This window comes from Lactuca saligna, chromosome 7 (genome assembly GCF_052625555.1).
Source record: "Lactuca saligna cultivar CGN05327 chromosome 7, ASM5262555v1, whole genome shotgun sequence".
Taxonomy (NCBI): domain Eukaryota; kingdom Viridiplantae; phylum Streptophyta; class Magnoliopsida; order Asterales; family Asteraceae; genus Lactuca; species Lactuca saligna.
The window spans coordinates 11,188,670-11,209,556 of record NC_136423.1 but is presented as its reverse complement, the minus strand read 5'-3'; the positions used below and the strand labels follow the sequence as shown (position 1 = coordinate 11,209,556).

The 20,887-nt window shown below is 30.7% G+C and overlaps 1 protein-coding gene and 1 long non-coding RNA gene across 5 annotated transcripts; one reads left to right on the top strand and one right to left on the bottom strand.

Moving 5' to 3' along the window:
- Positions 1 to 8,793: 8,793 nt before the first annotated feature.
- Positions 8,794 to 13,322, top strand: LOC145004513 (uncharacterized). 4 transcript variants are annotated; one of them, XR_013662391.1, is made up of 4 exons: positions 8,794 to 8,978; positions 10,001 to 10,137; positions 11,668 to 11,788; positions 11,850 to 13,322. It is a non-coding gene; the product is annotated as an uncharacterized LOC145004513 (long non-coding RNA). The 4 variants fall into 4 exon arrangements; XR_013662392.1 differs by lacking the exon at positions 8,794 to 8,978 and adding an exon at positions 9,154 to 9,769; XR_013662393.1 differs by lacking the exon at positions 10,001 to 10,137.
- LOC145004511 (flavanone 3-dioxygenase 3-like) lies at positions 11,494 to 13,182 on the bottom strand. The gene is made up of 3 exons (XM_078963449.1): positions 12,937 to 13,182; positions 12,211 to 12,458; positions 11,494 to 12,141 (listed from the first exon to the last, which is right to left on the bottom strand). Exons 1-3 carry the CDS (start codon positions 13,180 to 13,182, stop codon positions 11,577 to 11,579), a joined length of 1,059 nt encoding a protein of 352 aa, XP_078819575.1. The 3' UTR covers positions 11,494 to 11,576.
- Positions 13,323 to 20,887: the final 7,565 nt, after the last annotated feature.

The window sequence follows — 20,887 nt, the reverse complement described above, 5'->3', positions numbered from 1 at the left end:
ATATTGACACGAAGACATGAAAACGTTTTGAAATTTGTAGCATTTTTTATTTATTATATTTTATTTTATATCGAATAAAATACTTGTATGATTATGTTTATAGATTAACTAATAAAAATGAGATTTTTTTATTATTTACTTACAAATATTATACTATAAGACATATGAATATATGCATTTGAAAAAATATGCATATATGCACCTAAAAATTTAGTTTAAAAAAATGCATTTTTTTTTGAAAAAACTGCAATTTCTTTTTTAAATGTAGTTTTTTTTTTAAAAAAATTACAATTTTTTTTTAAATGTAGCTTTCTATAAAAAACTTGCAATTTTTTTATTTAAAAAAATTGCAGTTTTTTTTTTTTTTTAAAAAAAGTTGCAGTTTTTTTTTTTTTTTTTTAAAAATTGTATTTTTTTTGGTGGAGGGTGGTGGTTGGTGGGTGGTTGTGGTGGTGGCGGCGGGTGGTGGGTAGTGATGGGTGGTGGGTGGTAGGTCGTGGTTGGTGGTGGTGGAGAGTGGTAGGTTGTGGTGGTGTGTGGTGTTGGTTGGATGGTGAGTGGTGTTAGTTAGTGGATTTTTTTATTTGTTTGTAATTAGTTTTTGATTTATATGAATATTATTTTATAACTTTAATTAAAAAATTGTGTTGTTCAAATTTGTCCTTAAATGTTTTCGCGATAAAAATGTTCTCGATTGAACGCTATATATATATATATATATATATATATATATATATATATATATATATATATATATATATATATATATATATATATATGCTTATGTTATTTTTGTCTAGTAACTATTGTATGCCTGAGTGCACAGATCTAGAGTCTAGACCAACGGATAAAGTTAATCAATGGATATGATTTGCGAGTGTATGATATTATAATAGGATAACATGTTCCATATAACCACAAATTTTTTAGCAAAAGAGTATTTTCGACAATTAACTACATTTATAAAAGGAAAATTTTGGATTTTGGGATAATTAATTATCCTAAATTTAAAAATCTAATTTTTTTTTAATTAGTTCAGTTTGAATTCTAACTTAATTTGTTAACGTAACCGATTTTATTCTATCAGAATATATTTTTTGCTATAATGATGTTCTTTCTGAATTTTATTATATTATAATATTATTGAAAAACAACAAAATTATTGAATCCGAGGTTGAAAAATAACAACATTCTAACATATTCTTATACATCCGAACTTAAATACAAATTCATATATATATATATATATATATATATATATATATATATATATATATATATATATATATATATATATTCTTACAGACTAAAAGCCTTATACATTTTAATATAATTAAACATATTCTAAAAGAACATCAACAAAAATGAATAAAATTCTTAAAAAATAACAACATTCTTAAATTGTGATAATGATAAAACTTTATTCATTCTTCAAGTTATTCCTATTAGGTCTTCAACGCATTCTTCCAGTCATTCCTATCACAAATACAACATAAACTAATAATTGTTAAAAACATGTTACTTGCAATTAACTATCACTTTATATATTTTGGTAGAATAATAGAATATGACAGAATACATAAAATATATTATGGCAGAACACAAAGATTTTATTTTGACAGAATACATTATAACAGAATACATAGAATACATTCAAAAGTATTGTATTTACTGCTAATATAATTTTAGATTCCAAATATACAATAACGAGGGACAATAGAAATTGAAATTCAAAATCACAAATTGAACCAAAATAATACATAGACAAATTAATTACCTTTTTAAACAATTACATAAAACATGTGTTGCTAGTAATTCTGACAGAATGCATACCACAAGGTTAAATTTTTTAAATTCTCTTTCAGACATTTCAACAAACACTTATTAGACATTATTATCAAACAAGCCAAAATCCTATGAAAGGCTTAGTGTGATTAGAAGCAAAATAAAAAAAAAACCTAAATTCTTTAGAGAACATCAAAGTTTAAGTTTTTCAATACCAAATAAAAACAAAGAAGATGAATATGAAGAATCAAAAATCAACAGGAAGGATAATCGGAAATTAAAGAATCGAAAATCAGTGAATAAATACAAACCTTATATTGTGCATTGACAATATCACGTGCAAAAATCTTACCCGATGTGGACGAGTGCAACATTAATGCTATATATATTCATTTAGTTGTAACAAAAGAATCTATCTTAATGCTATAACACATGTGGTTTAGGATCTGTGATAAGGAAAAAATGGACGAAGATCAAATTGTTCATCACTCTTTCTTAACCATTCTCAAAAGAAATTTGATTGTAAAATCAGAAATTACGTTTAAAAATTAAAAATTGAGTTTAAGAACATACCAGGGCTATAACTATAGACCGATTTTGGTAATGGAATACGAAGCTCACGAATGAGAGGGAGGAAGAAGAAGATACGACATTGGCAAGATGAGGGATACAGAGGTATGTCGATGGTTATAAAGAAGAGATATTAGGTCAACATATACTTATTTTGTTTCCTTAATTGCAAGTACAAAAAACTAGAAATACCCTTCTTGATTTAATTAATTATTTAATTATTTGTTAATTTACGATTAATGCATTTAGGAACACAATAGTTGCTAGAAACATTTGAACCTATATATATATATATATATATATATATATATATATATATGTATATATGGGCTTAGGGAATATGTGTCTGTTATATACATAATATTAGGTATAGAACCAACAAAAACTAATCGTTTTAACCAAATGCAATCAAATCTCTCTACCATCTTTCTTGCATCTTCTATTAGATCTTATGTTAGGCTTTGTATATATTTTTTTATGGAGTATTGTAAGTTTAATTTTGCAAAACAAGTCTTGCATATAAATATTTTACCAACTACCTATAGGTCTCCATATTGAAATTTAATACAAAAAACTATAGTGAAAGGTTGAAAGTGTTCATTAAAAAACCCAATAAACCTCATTTCATAACCCATCAAAAAAAATTATGCAAGTATACATAAGATAGGTATTAAAGAAAGTTATAAAACTTACTAGAGGTCTAATAAAAAAACACATTCGAAATGAAATACATAGATGTTGGAGATGAATCATGAAATCTAAATTAATATATCTTGAAAAACAATAGGGAGAAGCTAAAATGTGAAAGAAAATCGTGTTTTTTAATCAAAATAAAATTAATTTTGATGGTCTATACCTAATATTATATACATGACAAACATATATTTACTTTTCCATATATATATATATATATATATATATATATATATATATATATATATATATATATATATATATATATATATATATATATATATATATATATATATATATCAAGGTTCTAAATAACGTGAGCTGTGTGCTTGGCGGCGAGGTCAAAGTTAAGCAATGACAAACCTTGACGAGTCATGACGTTTTTCAAGCCATGACTATTTTATATAAATCAAAAAAGATAAATCATATCATTATTGAATTTTAGCAAATATATCAAGTTTTTAGAAGTGTTATATTAATATTTAATATAAAAAAGTTAACAAAAACTCAATTATTTTAGGGTTGATCAGAAAAAAAAAATCATGCCTTGAAGAACACTTGAATGTCGAATTACCCTATGGATATTAATACATAGTAATGTGTGTAACTGTGACAAAACTAGTATATTTGTGTGTAGAATCACTATATTTATGAAGAAAAGCTTCCCAAAAATTGAAGAACCAACTTGTGGAGGATTATCCTTGAAAGAAAATAGAGTGTTCTTGAAAGGATTATGGAAGAAAGAAGAGGTTGAAGATGGTGAAGGGAGAGTGGGGAAGGGGCGGCTGTATCTTATGGAGGGAGGGGGAGGGAGGGTGGTGGTATGGGTAGGAGGTATGGGGGACAAGGATTTGGGTATAAATAATATTCGTAACACCCTGCCACCCGATCAATCTCTATATAAAAACTAATAAATACAATAAAAAATTTTGATTCACAGTACATTTTCATATTAGAATGTTCAACATTAATATTTTTCTTCTCAAAACCATCTTAGAAATTGGTAAAATCGACAATGAGTCACCATAAGTCTTTTGGAAAATATTGTTTCCCTTTTCTTATTTTTATTCATTGACTACATTTTTACTAAAACATAAGGAAAACTTCATTTCAATTAGTAATCATGTTGTATGGCTACAAAATTGCAACATTTCCAAGAAAAATTCAAATTCAATTAGAATCGTTGTAAGAGTAAAGATCTCAGTTTACTAGCAATAGATGGAGACAATTCGGTGAAATATGGACTTGGAAATGAATAGGAAATGTGTTTATATAAGAAAGATGAGCATTTTCTTTGTAGAATTTCTTTTTAAGATTTGAAGATCTATTATGCTTCACAAAACTAGGGCTTTGTGGTGACATATAGAAAGAATTATCCCTCTATATCATGTTTCTAGGTGGCTTCTTCATCTTTTACAAACCCTAATCTAGTGTACAAATGTAAGTGTTTCATAACGAGGTATGAAATAGATAAATTGTGGAGATAAAGTGAAAAAAGTAGCATTCAATAAAGAATCACAATCTATCATAGACATGGTTCTATATATGGTGTGAGAGTATGAGAGAGAAACAAGACGAAAACATCCACATGTTGATGAAACCAATACCAAAGAGACTGGAATCAAGTTCATTGTTATTGAGGTGATTACGAGAATGATGAAGGAGTCCTTAATAATGAATTTCATATCAAATCATTTGTGAGAAATATAAAATCCTATGCTTTTAGACATTGGATATATTAATTATGGACATATTTATTATTGTATTTATTCAAAATTTGAATAGATCTGCCTTTACGTTTGACCAAATCTAATTTTAGACTAATATACATGGAAACAAATTAGGCATAGTAACTACAAATATGGATTGATTAGGCATTGTGATGTTAAAATATATCCGATTGGCATTAAAACATAGACATGAATTTGACCAAGGCATTACATATGATTGTTAAATACATCGTATTGACATTGAGATATTTGAAATACATAATCTAGTAGATAATTGGATTACAGAATCTCTTAAATATTGTTATTCATAAATCTACATTATCTATGTTACTTGGACATAAATCTACATTATCTATGTTACTTGTACATTATAAAGACATTGGTAAGTACATTGATATTATTGTTACTATAGGGAGATGTATTGCTTTTTTTTTTTTTTTATTAATTTTATCAAGAGTGATGCAAATAATATATATATATATATATATATATATATATATATATATATATATATATATATATATATATATATATATATATATATATATATATAATTTTTATTAAGACTTATGCAAATAACATATAAATAATATATTCATGATTTATTTACATAACTCATTTTTGTTTGTGGTTGTATTTTTTCAACTCAAAATATATATGAGTTTGATTTTTTTAAGAATATTATTTAAGTAATTACTAGTTTAAACCCGTTGAAACTACGGTTGATAAAAAAAATAAAATTATTGATAATTCTAAATTATATTAAGTAATCAAATATTTGCAAAAATATATTTCTTTACAAAAGATGTTTCGTCTATAAGTTTATAATGATTAATTAAAATTGATATATACAGTGGTATATTAATATATAGAACGGCATGCAACCTAAAGTATTTACGATGAATATAATTACTAATACTCAAATTTCTAGAAATAATCAAATTAATATATATCTAACGTGAAATATGATTTTATACAACATACATTTATTTTGTATTTTTTTAAATAAATTAAACATATAATTTCAAATACTAATATGTTGGATTTATCATTAATTAATAGACCTCTTACATTGGGCTGATTCTTACATTTTTCTTTATTTTAATTTTACTTCGATCTAAAATCACAAAATTAAGTTGCTCATTAGCTAATGAAATTTCAACTTTCTGACCTAAAGATGCAAGTTATATTATGTTTTACTATCAATTTATCAAATAGATTCAAACATGTCAAATAATCACAAATCATCTTAAAGACATTTTCTAATGATACAACTTATTATTATTATTATTATTATTATTATTATTATTATTATTATTTTAAAAAATTAATATTAAAAAAAAAACATGCATTAGTATTTGATATTATAACTTTTAATTATATATATAATACTAATTATTCATAAAACTCATAAAAAATTATTGTCTAGCATTTATAGGATTCAACTTGTTTGTCAATTGATAACTATATAGTAAGGTTAACTTGCAATACTGGTGAATACACTTTTGTATCATGATTTGCTCATTTGATCATCCAATTATGTTTTACAACATAAAACCTTTTCCTTTTGCCACCATTGTTAAGATGTTCTATACAGTCTTAAATATACCTGCTACATTTGACAAATCCCAAAAAAAGACCATTATACAATTGGCTCATCTTATTGTACCGGATCATCTCACTTATATTGTTCTTCCTTCCAAGAAAACTAAAAGCCATTAGTTTATAATAATGGTTAAAGATACTACAATTAGAATTCAACACTAAAACAAACTAATAATTCATCAAGAACTTTATCAAACCTATATGTAATCTCTCAAATGATTATGTCTCAAACAAATCTCAGTTGAGTTCATTTTGGCTCATCTCAATTTACTCATTTCACAACAAAAAGAAATAATATTACAATCAAGTCGATTGTTAAAGGAATTGGGTATTGAATAGATCAACACTGACTATTAAAAGAAATTTTGAATAGGAAGAGTAAACATTAATGATTTATATAAGAAAAGAGCTCTTAGGTATTGAATCAACAATTCGAGATAAAGACAACCCAAAAAGCTTTTTCCTAATGTATAACTGTGAAATTTTTGATGAATTTAACGATGCATTTTCTATCCAACTTTACATCCTTCCAAAGAAGCCAAAATACAAATGCATAACCGAAGGCCAAAGGAAGAATTATAGAAAAAAACCTTAAACTTACACCAATGTAGACATGGAATTCTCATTTGCAACTCCAGTTCATCTACTTGAAACTTTGAGGAAGGTTGTTTATATATATATATATATATATATATATATATATATATATATATATATATATATATATATATATATATATATATATATATATATATATATATATATATATATATATAGAACTCAAGATGTAATAATCGAACATGTGATAAATAATATAAACAATAATGAATACACAATAGATTGTAAAATGAAATAAGCTTCAAGCCTGAAAGGCGCAAATGTTAGCCCTAGAAAGAACAATTTGCAGGATAAAAAAAATCACAAAATAAACTTCACTTAAGGGAAGTAGAAAGTTGGGCACATCGGTTTCTAGAGAACTTATCATGAAGATAAAATAATATTGTTATCAGTGTAGAAAATAGTAGGAACATCAAGAACAATAAAAATTAGAATCCATAAAAATTGAAATCTCACCGATGCTAGTGATATAGAGAACAAAAAGGTGTTTTTATAGATTTGTCCTCAAGGCGCTCGGTGAGATGCTTTATGGTTTCGGGTGAAATGGATGATAAATCCATAGATGCTTTATCTCAAATTATTACAACCACTTGTTTGCATATACTTTCATGATTATCCAACAACCAGTCACTTAGAGAATCTAACATGTTCAATCAAAACAATATTAGAAAATAGTATTAAATGTGAAACATAGAAAATCAGTTAGAAGATGATAACATATGTAAGATCTCTCTCCATCTCAGAAACTTGGTTTGTGAATAAGATTGGAGAAAAAAACCTATGGACACCACTCAAAATCATCTTACAAAGAAATATTGCTTCAAAATCTACTTGTAAAATCAAAATCCTTCTTGATGACCCAATATCGTTACGAAATTCCATTTTTTATGTCATCGGGTCTGATTCTCGAAAAATAAACACACAATAGTGAAAAATACAAAGATAGAGAGAAAGAAGGGGATGTAAAAAGGAGAAACAAAAGATCATATCGAGATATGTGTTTCCCAAATCAAAATTCATACAAAAAACCTAAATCAGCCCACATGGAAACGTCAAGAGGGGGGAGATGGTGCCATGGCTTCACGAGACATTTCGTTGCATCCAAAGAAAAAGAATAAGGATTAATATCAACCATTGATTAGATCAAGGGTTTCAATGTGACATGTATTGAATCAGATGTTTATGATAGATGTCATAGTCCACCGATTTCAATTTTAGATAGGATTACATTCCTGATTTGCAAAGAAAAAATTATCGTGATTTTAAAATAGATTAAATGAAATTCTAGAAATGTTGAATCCGAAAAATCATGGATTGGAATACGAAATAAGGCAAAAATTAGGAAGAGAATGAAGATCCGAGGATATGCAGAGATTAATGGTCAAGGGTAATTTCGGAATTTCAGTTACAAGATTTGAGCGGGAAAAAAAGCTCAGGGGAGGCGGAGCAATTGCCACTTGGCAAATTGACATTCTTTATTAGGATGGGAGATTAGAATATATATATATATATGTTAGGAGATTAGAATATGTAACTTATATTTAGTTATATATACTTTAAAAAAGAAAAACAAATGGGCTCAATCCATTTGTTTTATATGCTGGTTTGGAAAATCTAATCTCGCTTCATTTATCAAACATAATATTGGCTTGGACATTTGAATTAAAATTTCCAAACATGTTTAATTACACAAATTTCGTAAACTAAATTATTGACACCATACAATTTTTTACGCTAATTTATTTAATAGTATTTAAAGTTTAAAGTAAGGAAAAATAAAAATAAAAAGAGAAATAGTGTCTAACGTTTCTGTAATGAGTTTACTCGGGGTTGCTACGAATTTTGATCATATCAAACTGCGGGGCCGATACCGGGCCGTTGATGGAACTTTAACGGCGGGAAGAGAGGAGATGACTGGATGTAAGAAGGCGGCGGCGGCGGCGGGTAAGGGAAATCATCTGCTCATAAATTGCGTGGGTAGGTTTTCTGTAAGTTGGCATACAACAATCATCTTGTTACCGGAGAATCACAGTCTTTTAATTCGACCCCGGGATTTTTCTAGAACCCTAACCAGTTCAGTAGTATTTGGATTATGTGATCAAATATGCATTTTGCTGTATGTAATGCTAGCCCTAATTTTAGTCTGTATTTTGGTAATTGGGATATTTATAGCTTATTCATTACATGTTCGCCAACTTTATATATGCGAAAAGTGAATTGAAAAGGAATCTACTATATTTTGAGATAAGATCACTCACAATCCTGACTAGACATCCTTATGCTAGAATTTGATTCTTCAGACTTTGAGTTCTTCGAATCTTATTCTTAGACTTTGCATGTGTTGATTTATATCTAGCGATGTGTAAGGAGATGAAATTTATGCTCTTATGGCTATCATTATGCATAAAGAACATTACATGCATTATGGTAGATATGGAAAGAAATGGTCTCCTGGAATTAGAGTACACTACCACGTCAAACAAAATCTTGTTATTCATGGAGATTTGAATATTTTGGTATAAATTGTTACAGAAGAAGATAAATGGAAAGTTTAAATTTTGTAATGGCCGAATCAATGCTTCAGTGATTCGATGTTATCTTTTCCTATTGTACCCTCTATCTAGCAAACGATAGAAGATATAATAGGAATTTACAGTTTAGTACGTAACTAATAAATTGGTCAAAGGAAGATTGATTTGTTAGGGTTCAATAGTTTTTTGAAAGGGTTATTTTTCCAGCAACTCCACCCCAAGAGTATCATGTAAGATGTAAGGAGCTCATTCCACTTTGATAGATAAAGATTGGTTTTAACTTTTGAGTGAGCATTTTCTATTATTATGCAGCAGTGAAACCCTATATTAGTAATTTATCAATTTGATCATTGCACTTCTTAATTTTCTTTTAGTCACTAAAATGTTTTTTTTTTTGCTGCATATTAATTTCATAAAGAGTCGAGTTATCTCCTGTTATTTACTTGTAAAATGTTTGTTTATAACTAGATTTATTGGCATGAGTTCATCATTGAGTCAACAGTTTGTAATCGTATGGTCAAACAAGAAGGAATGGTAACTTACTGAAGACCTGTTGCTTAGTAGTTTTGATCTGCAAACAAGAAGGAAATGGGAACTTCTTCCAGGTTTTTCCCTTCTATGGTCAAGCTTTTTATAATCCCTGAGCGATCTAAATAGATATTTAATTAGAAAAAATTTAAAGAATTATTCGATGATCCCAGTTTTAAATGACTTTGATGTTATTTTTTATACATAGAAGTCTGAGGGGCATTTGGTTTGTGGATTGTTTTGAAAGGAATTGAAGTTCATCAAAAAGATTGGATTTCAATGTATTTGGAATCTAAGGAAATTAAAGTTACTTGAGATGTTTGGTTAAAAATTGAGATGGATTTCAATTTATGTAATTTTGTATATCATTAGTAAACTACAAGCTTGCCCTTTATTAACTTATTCTTCCCACAACTTGTAATACATATCTCTTCCTCCACTAAACATGGCTCCATCATTTCTCCAATTAATTTTTTTTTTATTAGTCTTCATTTTCCTTGAAGATTTCATGTATCACTAATTGTTGCTTCAGATAGATAATCTAGCCCCTCAAATCCAAATTTCCAAATGAAAAATAATATATATGGAATCAAGTATCATCCCTAGATAGTATAAATAAGTATAGTCTTAGAAGTACTGATTCATTGCGTATTTTGTAATTTGGAATCATCGGCTTTAGCTTGGGCAGGGGTTTCTCTTTGGAGAGCCTTTCTGATTTAGGGCAGGAAGGATAATCATTTGAATGACTTCTCTGATTGTTATTTTGTTATTTCCACTTGAAGTTCATAGAAATCAAGCATTCAGTTCTTGTTCTTCATTATTGTTTTAAGATTCCTATCCATTTCTTTGTGAGTTTCTGAGTATTTATCTGCATATATATATATATATATATATATATATATATATATATATATATATACACACACACACCCCTTTTACTTTCTTCACTATTGCTTGTATATGCTCATTACTTTTTGCTTTAGCACTTCATGGCTTGTATCCGCATATATATGTGCTCTATTGCTATATTGCTTGTATATGCTCGTTATCTGCTTTGTTGCTTGTATCTACTCTCTATCCTCGCGTGGAGGTAAGATTGCTTATATCTAACCTCCTATTGCCCTATGTTTATATATATATATATATATATATATATATATATATATATATATATATATATATAATGCTTTCCGCTTTGGAACGTTCTGTTGGTCCCACTTTTGTCATCATACAGACACTTAACATGATTGATGAAAAAAAAAGTGCCAAAATTTATACATGAGAGGAAACTCTATGATTTTATTGATAACTTATTTAATGTCTTTAACATGCATAACCATGGAAGTGTAACTACTAACCGATAATAATTCTCTTACACAACTATAGGGAAGTGACATCAGATAGATTAGTTATATATATAGTATATCCTACCATTCCTTTAGTTTCCATAACCATATTCCTACAAGATCTTTATGTGGGCATCTTTATTTTGTATCATACTTCCATCTGCCATCTTTCATGTTTTTAACGTGTCGATGTACTTGCATTCTGATAAAGATTTGCTAGAGATGTGATCAAGAAATTCACCAAAGCTTCCTTCTTTGTAGGCAATGGGGTGTTGCTCATCAACTAGATCCGGTGCTGGTCTTACCTTTTTCTCTATTTTCATGCTATGAATACTTGCGATTGACATGCGTTTTGTCTCCAAACTGAGAGTTGCTCTATGAGGTATACTCTTGTATCTTCCATTACTCATAATTTCAAACTGATCACCCAACTGAACTATCAGGGCACCTTGGAGAAATGGAACCGAATGCCATACATTATCTTGGTCCATGATTTCAAGTCCTTGGTGGCTTTGATTTAGTATGGTCAGTGTACCATAATCAGTGTGTGGTGGCATCCCTAATGCAAGATCTGGCTCCGGGCAGCTCGGGTAGCAGTTCACAGCCATGACTTGAGAACCTTCTTCAATGTCATCATGTAAGTAATTTGCATTCAGTCCTATGCTTTCTAGAACCACTTCCATCAACTGTTTCTGTAATATCTTCACTGCTTTTGCATAGCTTCCCATCTTCTCTCTGTATGAAAAACAAGCGACTAAATCACAATGTCCATTTGTTTGCAAAAGAAGAATGATTATTAATTACTTGTAACTTGGAGGATCCGATGGCCATAAATGGATCCATTCTGATATTGGATTCGCATAATGCTTGATGAAGTCTCTCCAGTATAACACTTTATCTGTTCCATGGTTCAAACTAGTGCCATATCTTACAGGCTTATGAACATCAGTAGAAGCATAACACATCTTTTTGTCGCTTGGCAAGTCAAAGAATTCTTCAGCAGAGTCTAGTGCATCTTTCATGGTCGCAGCAGGAATTCCATGATTTATCACCTTCAAATACACATTTTTTTTATCCAGGCATAATAAAATCTCAAAGACAAATGCATGCATGCATGCACTATATTTACGTCGAAACTTCTGCTCAACTGTTTTTTCACAAATAGTATTTTTTTTTTTTTTTTTTGGTTTTCAAAATGATGTAAATTCAGCTCGCCTTGTAACTTTGACAGAACTCGCATTCTTTACCTTTTTCTTTATTTATGAGCAATGAAAATTTGACACATATATAGCCTGGAAAATATGCATGTCAACAAAGCCAATAAGTCTTCTTATATACTGACGTTGCATAAAGAACCCATTTATTACACAGTACAGGACAAAACAGGTTCAACTGTATTTGGTATGCGTTGGACTGGATGTCAACGGGACAAAAGCTGCATATTTTCCGAATAAAAAAGGCAAGACAAGGGTTTGGTCTGAATCCCTATTCTGCGCAAAAGACGTGAATGCCCTCCTCCCAAATAAATACCTGAAAGAAGCCAAGATTTTTGCAGGCAGCATGAAGTTGATTGATAAGTTGGGACCTGTTTGCAGAGTGGTTGAGCATGGAAAGGTCAATGATGGGAAGTTTGGTGGAAATGTGACGAGTGAGGCTACGGTTTGGTTGTTGTAAAGGAGGGAGAACATACTGTTGGGGTATTTTTTCGCGACAGTTTGGGGTAAGTGTCGTGACACTCGTAAATGAAGTATCTGATGTTTCTCCTTTTGCTTCCATTCTCTCTGTGTCCCTTTTGTTTTTATTTGAAGTTAAAGTTGGATATGTGGAAACATTTTGATAAATCTTGTGTATTTATAAGCTAAAGATTTGAAAATGACCACATTTATTAATATTAAAGTTTATATAGTTATATGCTATTTATGTACAAGTACTATGAATGTTGCATTTTTGTGGGTGGGGGTGCTCTTCTCATTTGGTGGTGATTTTTCCGCATGGTGGGCGGGGTGAACTTAAAAGAACATGCAATATATCGTATGTGTGGGGTCCATTTGTCTATATTTAGGCTAATACATCATAGTGTATTGTAACTAGAGTTGGGTTTGGACACATCCTAAAAAATCTGGTTTATCAAAGAACCGGATCAATATGATCCGAAGAAAACCGAGGCCGGTTAGCCAGGTTAGGGTCTAAACTCTAAAAGACTCACACTGGAATGGTGGTTTGATTCATTTTTATAAAATATATAATATTATTAATTGAATACATTTTTAAATTAATTATACAATTGGAATGTCTCAGTTGGGTTTATGAAAATATTGGATTTGGAGGCGAACCTATATCTGCTTAAAATGCAATGACATCAAGATTAAAGTAATTTATTTAGAATAGAAAATTTCCATATGTAATCGTTACTCCGTTTGTTACATAACCTTTAGTGCAATCAGCCTTTATTGAGGTTGTTGACTATAGTCATCAACAATATGCAGTGTTTATTATTATTATCGGTTGGTCATGTTGCATAAAAAGACAAATTTAAACTTTTTCCATTCCATTGAATCTAAATTCCCCTTTACTTTTTTTTTTCTTCAGATACACCCAAAGGCTATGGTACAATTAATATTCTATCTTGTGTTCAACAAACAAACATGATTTTATTAGTTGGGTGGGGGGGGGGGGGGGGGGGGCTGAGGGTAGAAAATGTCATTGAAATATAATTCTTTCAATTTCCATAGTTATCGACATTTTCACTTTTCAGATTTTCTATCAGAATGAATATCACACTATATTTATCCTTTTATGGTTTGTGACCAAATAAAAGAAAATTTCTTTCTACAGAGCTGAATTCATCAATTCATAGCTATGTCGTCTGTACACAGTCGTACATCTTGCATTGAAACTTGTAGATTGCCCTTGAAATCTGGGAAAAGGGCTAAGCCAAGTAGAGGGCTATATTTAGGATTTCCAAAATTATATTGTGGGTGTCCATAGAAAAAGTAACATCTTATCCTTAAAACTCTCCAACGAAAAATTAAATATTTTTATATATATTATTTTTTTCTATTTTCCTTTTTATCGATGTTAAATAGTATGTAATGTTCATGAGTTTAATGATATTTTAATACATTTATCATCATTTCAAATGAATAGTAAGATATGTGAGAAAAAAAATAACAAAATATTTAATTTCTCCTCTAGTAATATTAACATGTATGAATTCAACATCCTTTGAAAAAAGAAAAATTAAATATATTCTTATATTTTATTTCTATTCATCCTCCCACCATATCAAATGTTGACATGTGTCATATTTAATGAAATTAATAACAATTTAATCCGTTTGTCATATGAATAAAAATATAACATTTTTTTATACGTAGGAGGATATTTAAAATTTCTTGAAAAAAATGATAATTAACATCATTATTATAGATTATTACATGACATAATGGAAATAAACAAGTTTTGTTGTGTTTCATATATATTGAATTAACAAAATAATATATATACTTTTTTATATCTCAAACAAAAAATTGTTGAACGTCCATCACATTCTCATATCTTTCCCTCTTAATATGACGAGAAATCACTACCTAAAGTAAGAGTGACACTACCCGATGCTTCCATTTTATATTTGTGTCGAGGCATTGAAGAGGCATAATATTCAAACAAGGATCACAAAATGACTCTAATATGGACTTGAAAACCCAATCAACATGGCCCCATTTATTCATCGGATCAAGATCAAGGTACTAAATAACAAATAATTGATATTATCCAAATAGGGTAACACTTGTCTTGAACAAAATATTGATATTATCCGCGTTAGAATAATACTTGTCATATTTTGACCTTCATATATTTTGCCATTGCCTTAATGTTGTCATTCGTGTTGTCGAAATAGGTAGAAATCAAATAATCAACCAAATAAATCTTCGATACATAATGGTTACTTGTCACATATCTACTTATCTAGACATGGAGGATGAAAAGACTGTTGAGATTGAAGAGCCGGATAAATCTCAGTTGTAGAGGTGATGATTATTTGGTCCGGAACCGAAAAACTAGAAAACCGAATCGAACCGAAATTGATTTCAGACCAAGCCATATTTAAATTCAGTTTTTGGTTTGGTACGAGACCACACCGAATTGCGAATTTGGTTTTTGGTTCGAATTTCGGTCTCATGAAGTTAAAATCAAACCAAACCGAAAAAACTGAAAAAACCGAATTTTATAAATAAATTAATTAAAAAGTATATTATATATTTTTTTATATTACGATAAAAATATTAATTAAAAAGTAAAAATCATTTTAGCCTATTTACTATTTACCAATGTAAGGTTCACTTAAATGACTTGATCTCTGTTCAAGGTTTCAAGTCCCCACGAAAATCCAATCGTCAATACTTGATTCCTCTGTCCTTATTTGCCATTCCTCACAACTCACGCAATTGACAACGAAGCTCTCACAAATATCCGACCATCGGTACTCGACTCCTCTGTCCTCATTTCTATGTTTAAAACATTGTAATTTATGTTTGGAAAATTGCAAAACTAATTTTTTTAAAAGTTAATATTTGGTTTCCTCGGTTTTCACACCGAACCAAACCGAATTAGAATTCGGTTTTCGGTTTGGTTCAGAGAATATGAATTCGATTTGGTTCGGTTTTCAAATTAGACAAAAAAGAATTTCAAACCGAGGAACCCGATTCGAAGAAACCAAAGAACCCATAAACCGAACCGATTCTCATCCCTAGTTAGTCGTACGAGAGAATGACGCTATAAATTTGTGGTGCTTAAAGCTAAAATACGAGGCAATATGAGTAAAGAAGTAGGCAGATGGCGATACATAAGTTGTAAGAGAATACTCCAATATATTTTGGATAAACTTACTGGATTTTCCATCTGAGCAGATAAAGATCATTGTTAATTTAATGTCAGAAACCGATTTTATTGTTGTATACCTTACCAATGGGTAACATCAAAATGGAAGAGATAATGACATTGTGACATGAGTTGATGAGTTTTAGTTTATTAAACTCAATCGTCTTTTGAGACACACATGTACCGTCACGAAAAACAAGATGAGTTAATACACATGTATGTTAATTATCTAGAGTTAAATAAGATATCATATGAGGATCGATATCCTTGTCGAGAATGAGTGATTTATTGAGGATATTTCCACGGTAGCAACATCAGGTCAGAGTTAACGAGGAAGACTAAAAATTTAGAATGGTTGAAGACACAACTAGTGGTGTTTTAACACCTTAAACAAGCCTTGTGTGAGGCTTAAGTATAGCTATTGCATCGTGTCGAGAATGGTTTTGTTGTATATGGTGATCGGTGACAATCCTAGCTTATATATGGAAGAAAGCTTAATTATACGTGTTAGGCGTGTCAAACCCAACAAATGATAGGGGTACGATATACTCCTAAGAAATCTACTATATTGCACTAACAGGTAGTACAAGGCAAGTATGGTCGATCCACAGAGACACGTGACAATCGGTCTAATACCTCTTTGTGCAAGGTACTTGTTCACAAAAGATGAGGAGGGGGTTTTGAATGCAGTGATTAAATAAACAAATTAAAAACACAAGTAATTAGCTAAATGAGCGATTAAATTTAGATTGTGTAAGGACTCCAACTTCATGTATGATAGCTTAGCAATGTGATTCAAAGATGACACAATATTTGTTCAGTTCTATCTAAGTTGGCACTTGAAAGTGTTAACAAGCTATAACACTTTCCATTCACCACATTAATTAACCAAAACAAGCTCTTTGATTAACCCTAACCTTACTAACCTAATCTAAACAAGCTCTTAAAATTATATTAAAAGATAGCATGAAGCTTTATGTGAATGTTCCCAACCACACCCAATGCTCCTCACAAACTCGGGAGTGTAAGAGTGTATGAATAAGATTTACACAAGATTTATTCAAAAGAATTCAATTCAGTGCTTGTTACATGCTCAATTTCACAAAACAATTACGAATTTTGCAAAATAGATAACTTGAATGACCTAACCCTAATTCAAATGGCCAATAAGAATCACAATTAGAACCAAACATTCGATTAAAGCAAAATCAACTTCACTAGATAGAAATTGAAAACAAACATCATGCCATATGATTGAAATCACTACCAAGAAGTCAAAACATGGAATTGGAGAAACTAGGGTTTTAGCCACACATGGCTAGAACAAAATCACAAGTTGTACGGATGGAAATGATGTGCAATTACAACTTGCAAATAAGTGAAATAATGTTTCCAAATGCTAAACGATCAAATCCTTGCAAAAACCTTCGAAATTCCTTCACCCAATGTGCTCTGATATGTTGTGTGTTTGTAAAAATGACCCTTATCCCGTAATATGAAAGATAGGAAAAACTGTCAAAAGACTGTTTTTGGGTCGAACACGACTCGTGTTAAAATAGGCTAAACTAACACGGGTCGTGTTCAACAGCCAACATGGCACGTGTTAAAATAGGCTAAACTGACACGGCCCGTGTCAGCATGGTCAACAGCTTCTTCTTGGTCAAACAAACCCTGTGCCCACTTTTCAGTGTAAATCCAACACGACCCGTGTACTCATCTGACTCCGAGTCCAAACTTGATTTTTCCAACTTTCCCGTTTTGCATCCAATCATCCTGGAATCTTCACTCGTGCTTCCCGGCACCTCCCAAAACACGTTTCAACCTCTGCTTTACCTAAGAAGCCCATAAAAGCGTGCAAATAAGGTTGTTCTAGAGACTAACATGACTTTGATGAAATATAATAAAAATGAAAGATAACTATGCAAAATGGATGCACAAAAGTGACTAAAAAGTGGGTAAAAAGTTGCACAAGATGCACCTAACAAATCTCCCCAAGCTTAGACCTTTCTTGTCCTCAAGAAAGAATAAGTAAAATTTAGACCGAAGAGAATAAAAGAAAAGCAAAGAAAAGAAAAGAAACAAAAATCAAAATCAAGAACCTTTTGAAACTTAATGCAAAAATCAAAACAATCATGAAAAAGATTCAGCCCAATTAACCTCGTTTTTATAGCATAGTTGAGAATGTATCTATCGTGCTTTGAGTCAACTTGGCATTTGTCTCAAAATATTATATGACAATAGAAATAATACTTTGGACACTCCCTAACACAACTCAACAGAATCAAAGATCACAACACTTGTTCCCTTTCAATAGCATCAAGTCAATTCATGGAACACATTATGGTCTTATTCTCGTGAAAATGTATGTGACAAAAATATGCTCAATCATCTTTGTTTTAAAAATGTAACAATGACCGACTCCAACTATTTGTTGATTAACAACAATCTTTTTCTAAAAAATCTTTTCTAAGAATTCCCTAAAATTTACCCAAATTGGTTACAAATTTCAAACCACTTACACTAGTCAAAGTAACTAACAGTCAGTCCCAATGTCATAAGTTCAAGTCCAAGTCCAATGGAATCTTTTTGCAGCCAAGCATTTTTCCTAAATATATTATTCATTTAAACTATAAAAATAAATATATACAAACTATCTAATTATGTTTGTCCTACAAATAAAGCTCGTGACTTTCTTTGAAATCCATGTAACGGACTTCCAACTAACACATCCAGACTAGATGAACTTAGTGTGCTAGATTTAAAGAGATCCCACGGGTTTACTTGCCCGAACCTCAAAGGCCACATATTAACTTTATTTGGATTCCTATACATATCTATATTTTTTTGTTATTATTAAGTTCATGACTTTCTATGGAACCCGTGTAGCAAACTTTCAACCCAATCAGTCCCAAACAATTCAGTTTTAGGCGATTAGATGTAGAACACCGCTCAGAGTTTACTTATTCGAGTCCCAAAGGTCACAGATTAACTTAATAATTTTAATTTTTAATTTTTTTCTTATTTTTTAATTAATTAATTATTTTTTGCTAGGCTTATTTCTTTATATTTCTGTCATTGACTTTTCTATTATGGGGACATCTCACAGTCTATTACCGTGAGGGGCTTCTAAGTCATTTTTTAGGGGACTGAAGTCAACATGCAAAGGCCCGTAAGTATAGTTGGAAACTATATCCCCAAGCAGGGTATATAAAAGGGAATTAGTAGAAAAGACTTTTTACTATGTCCCCAAGGTTCGGGACACTAAAATTTTAAATTCTTTTTATGTTTTATTGAATTTGGCATTTTAGGACCAATTGAGCACTTACTACTCATAACACCGGTCACGTGTCCCAAAGATTAACTCATACCTGTCATTATGCTCCAGTGTTGACAACCTTTTCATTTTCTGCTTTACACGAGTAGCTTCGGGAGGTGTGTTCGTGTGCGATTAGCTTGCTTTCAAAATTTTCAATAAAAAGAATAAGTCTAATCTCAAGGCGTACGAATCACTTACCAACTCAACTATTTTTAGAAGATTAGGCTGACTTGGGTTGGATCAAAACAAACATAGAATAATTTTTTTTAGAGTATGAATATGAACATGAAAATGTAACGACCCAAAAATCAAAGGTAAAAATTTCATTTTTAATATAGCTAAAAAATTGATACCATTTATTTCAAACATTTCAAATCATCGTTAAGTAAAACATTTATTAGAGTCCATCCCAAAATCATTCATTGCGGAAATCATAGGTGTGTGCAATGCGATCAATCCGAGCTCTTCTTTTCCAAAACGATGATATCTGAAACCAAAAATGTAAACCGTAAGCACAAAGCTTAGTGAATCCCTAGAGAATACCCTACACACACAATCCACATAACACATATCATCTTAGCTATAAAAGCTATCTCTACCTTATACCACATATCATATTAGCTATAAAAGCTATCTCTACCACATAATCCATGTATACTAACATATAAGGATGCCGTGGGCTCGTCCCCAGGGTCTTATTCCAGGATGCGAAGGGCTCCCTACATGGTCTTACACCTAAGTGCCATGGGCTCTCCCATGGTCTTTAATAGGAAAGCCATGAGCTCTCCACATGGTCTTACATCCAGTTGCCATGGGCTCTCCCATGGTCTTCCATGCAAGTAACACAAAGTCAACTAGCATACCACATGTCAGAAACATCTAGCATACCACACAACACATAATCTCTAGCATACTACATAACATAAAATGGGTCGGACTTGGTGCCTTAGACCTATTGGTATGGTGAGGTGACTCACCTTGAATGCAGAAGCTTCCTGAAAGAAATATTTAGCTACTGCCCTGTCCACTTCCTAAGCTATCAATACCAACCAATATACCCAATTAGCAATTACGTCCCATACCATAAATCCTTAATCCATGAATGGGGTAGGATGACCATCCTACCCCTAACCCCGGTATGATCCAAAGCCAAGACACAAACTCAAAACAAAAGCCCAACACTATAATGTCCATGAATCCATCAATAGCCTAATTTTCCAAATTGGGCCCAAACCTCTTCATGGGTCTTGCCATGAGGCCCAAATCCTTCTTTTAATTCCATTA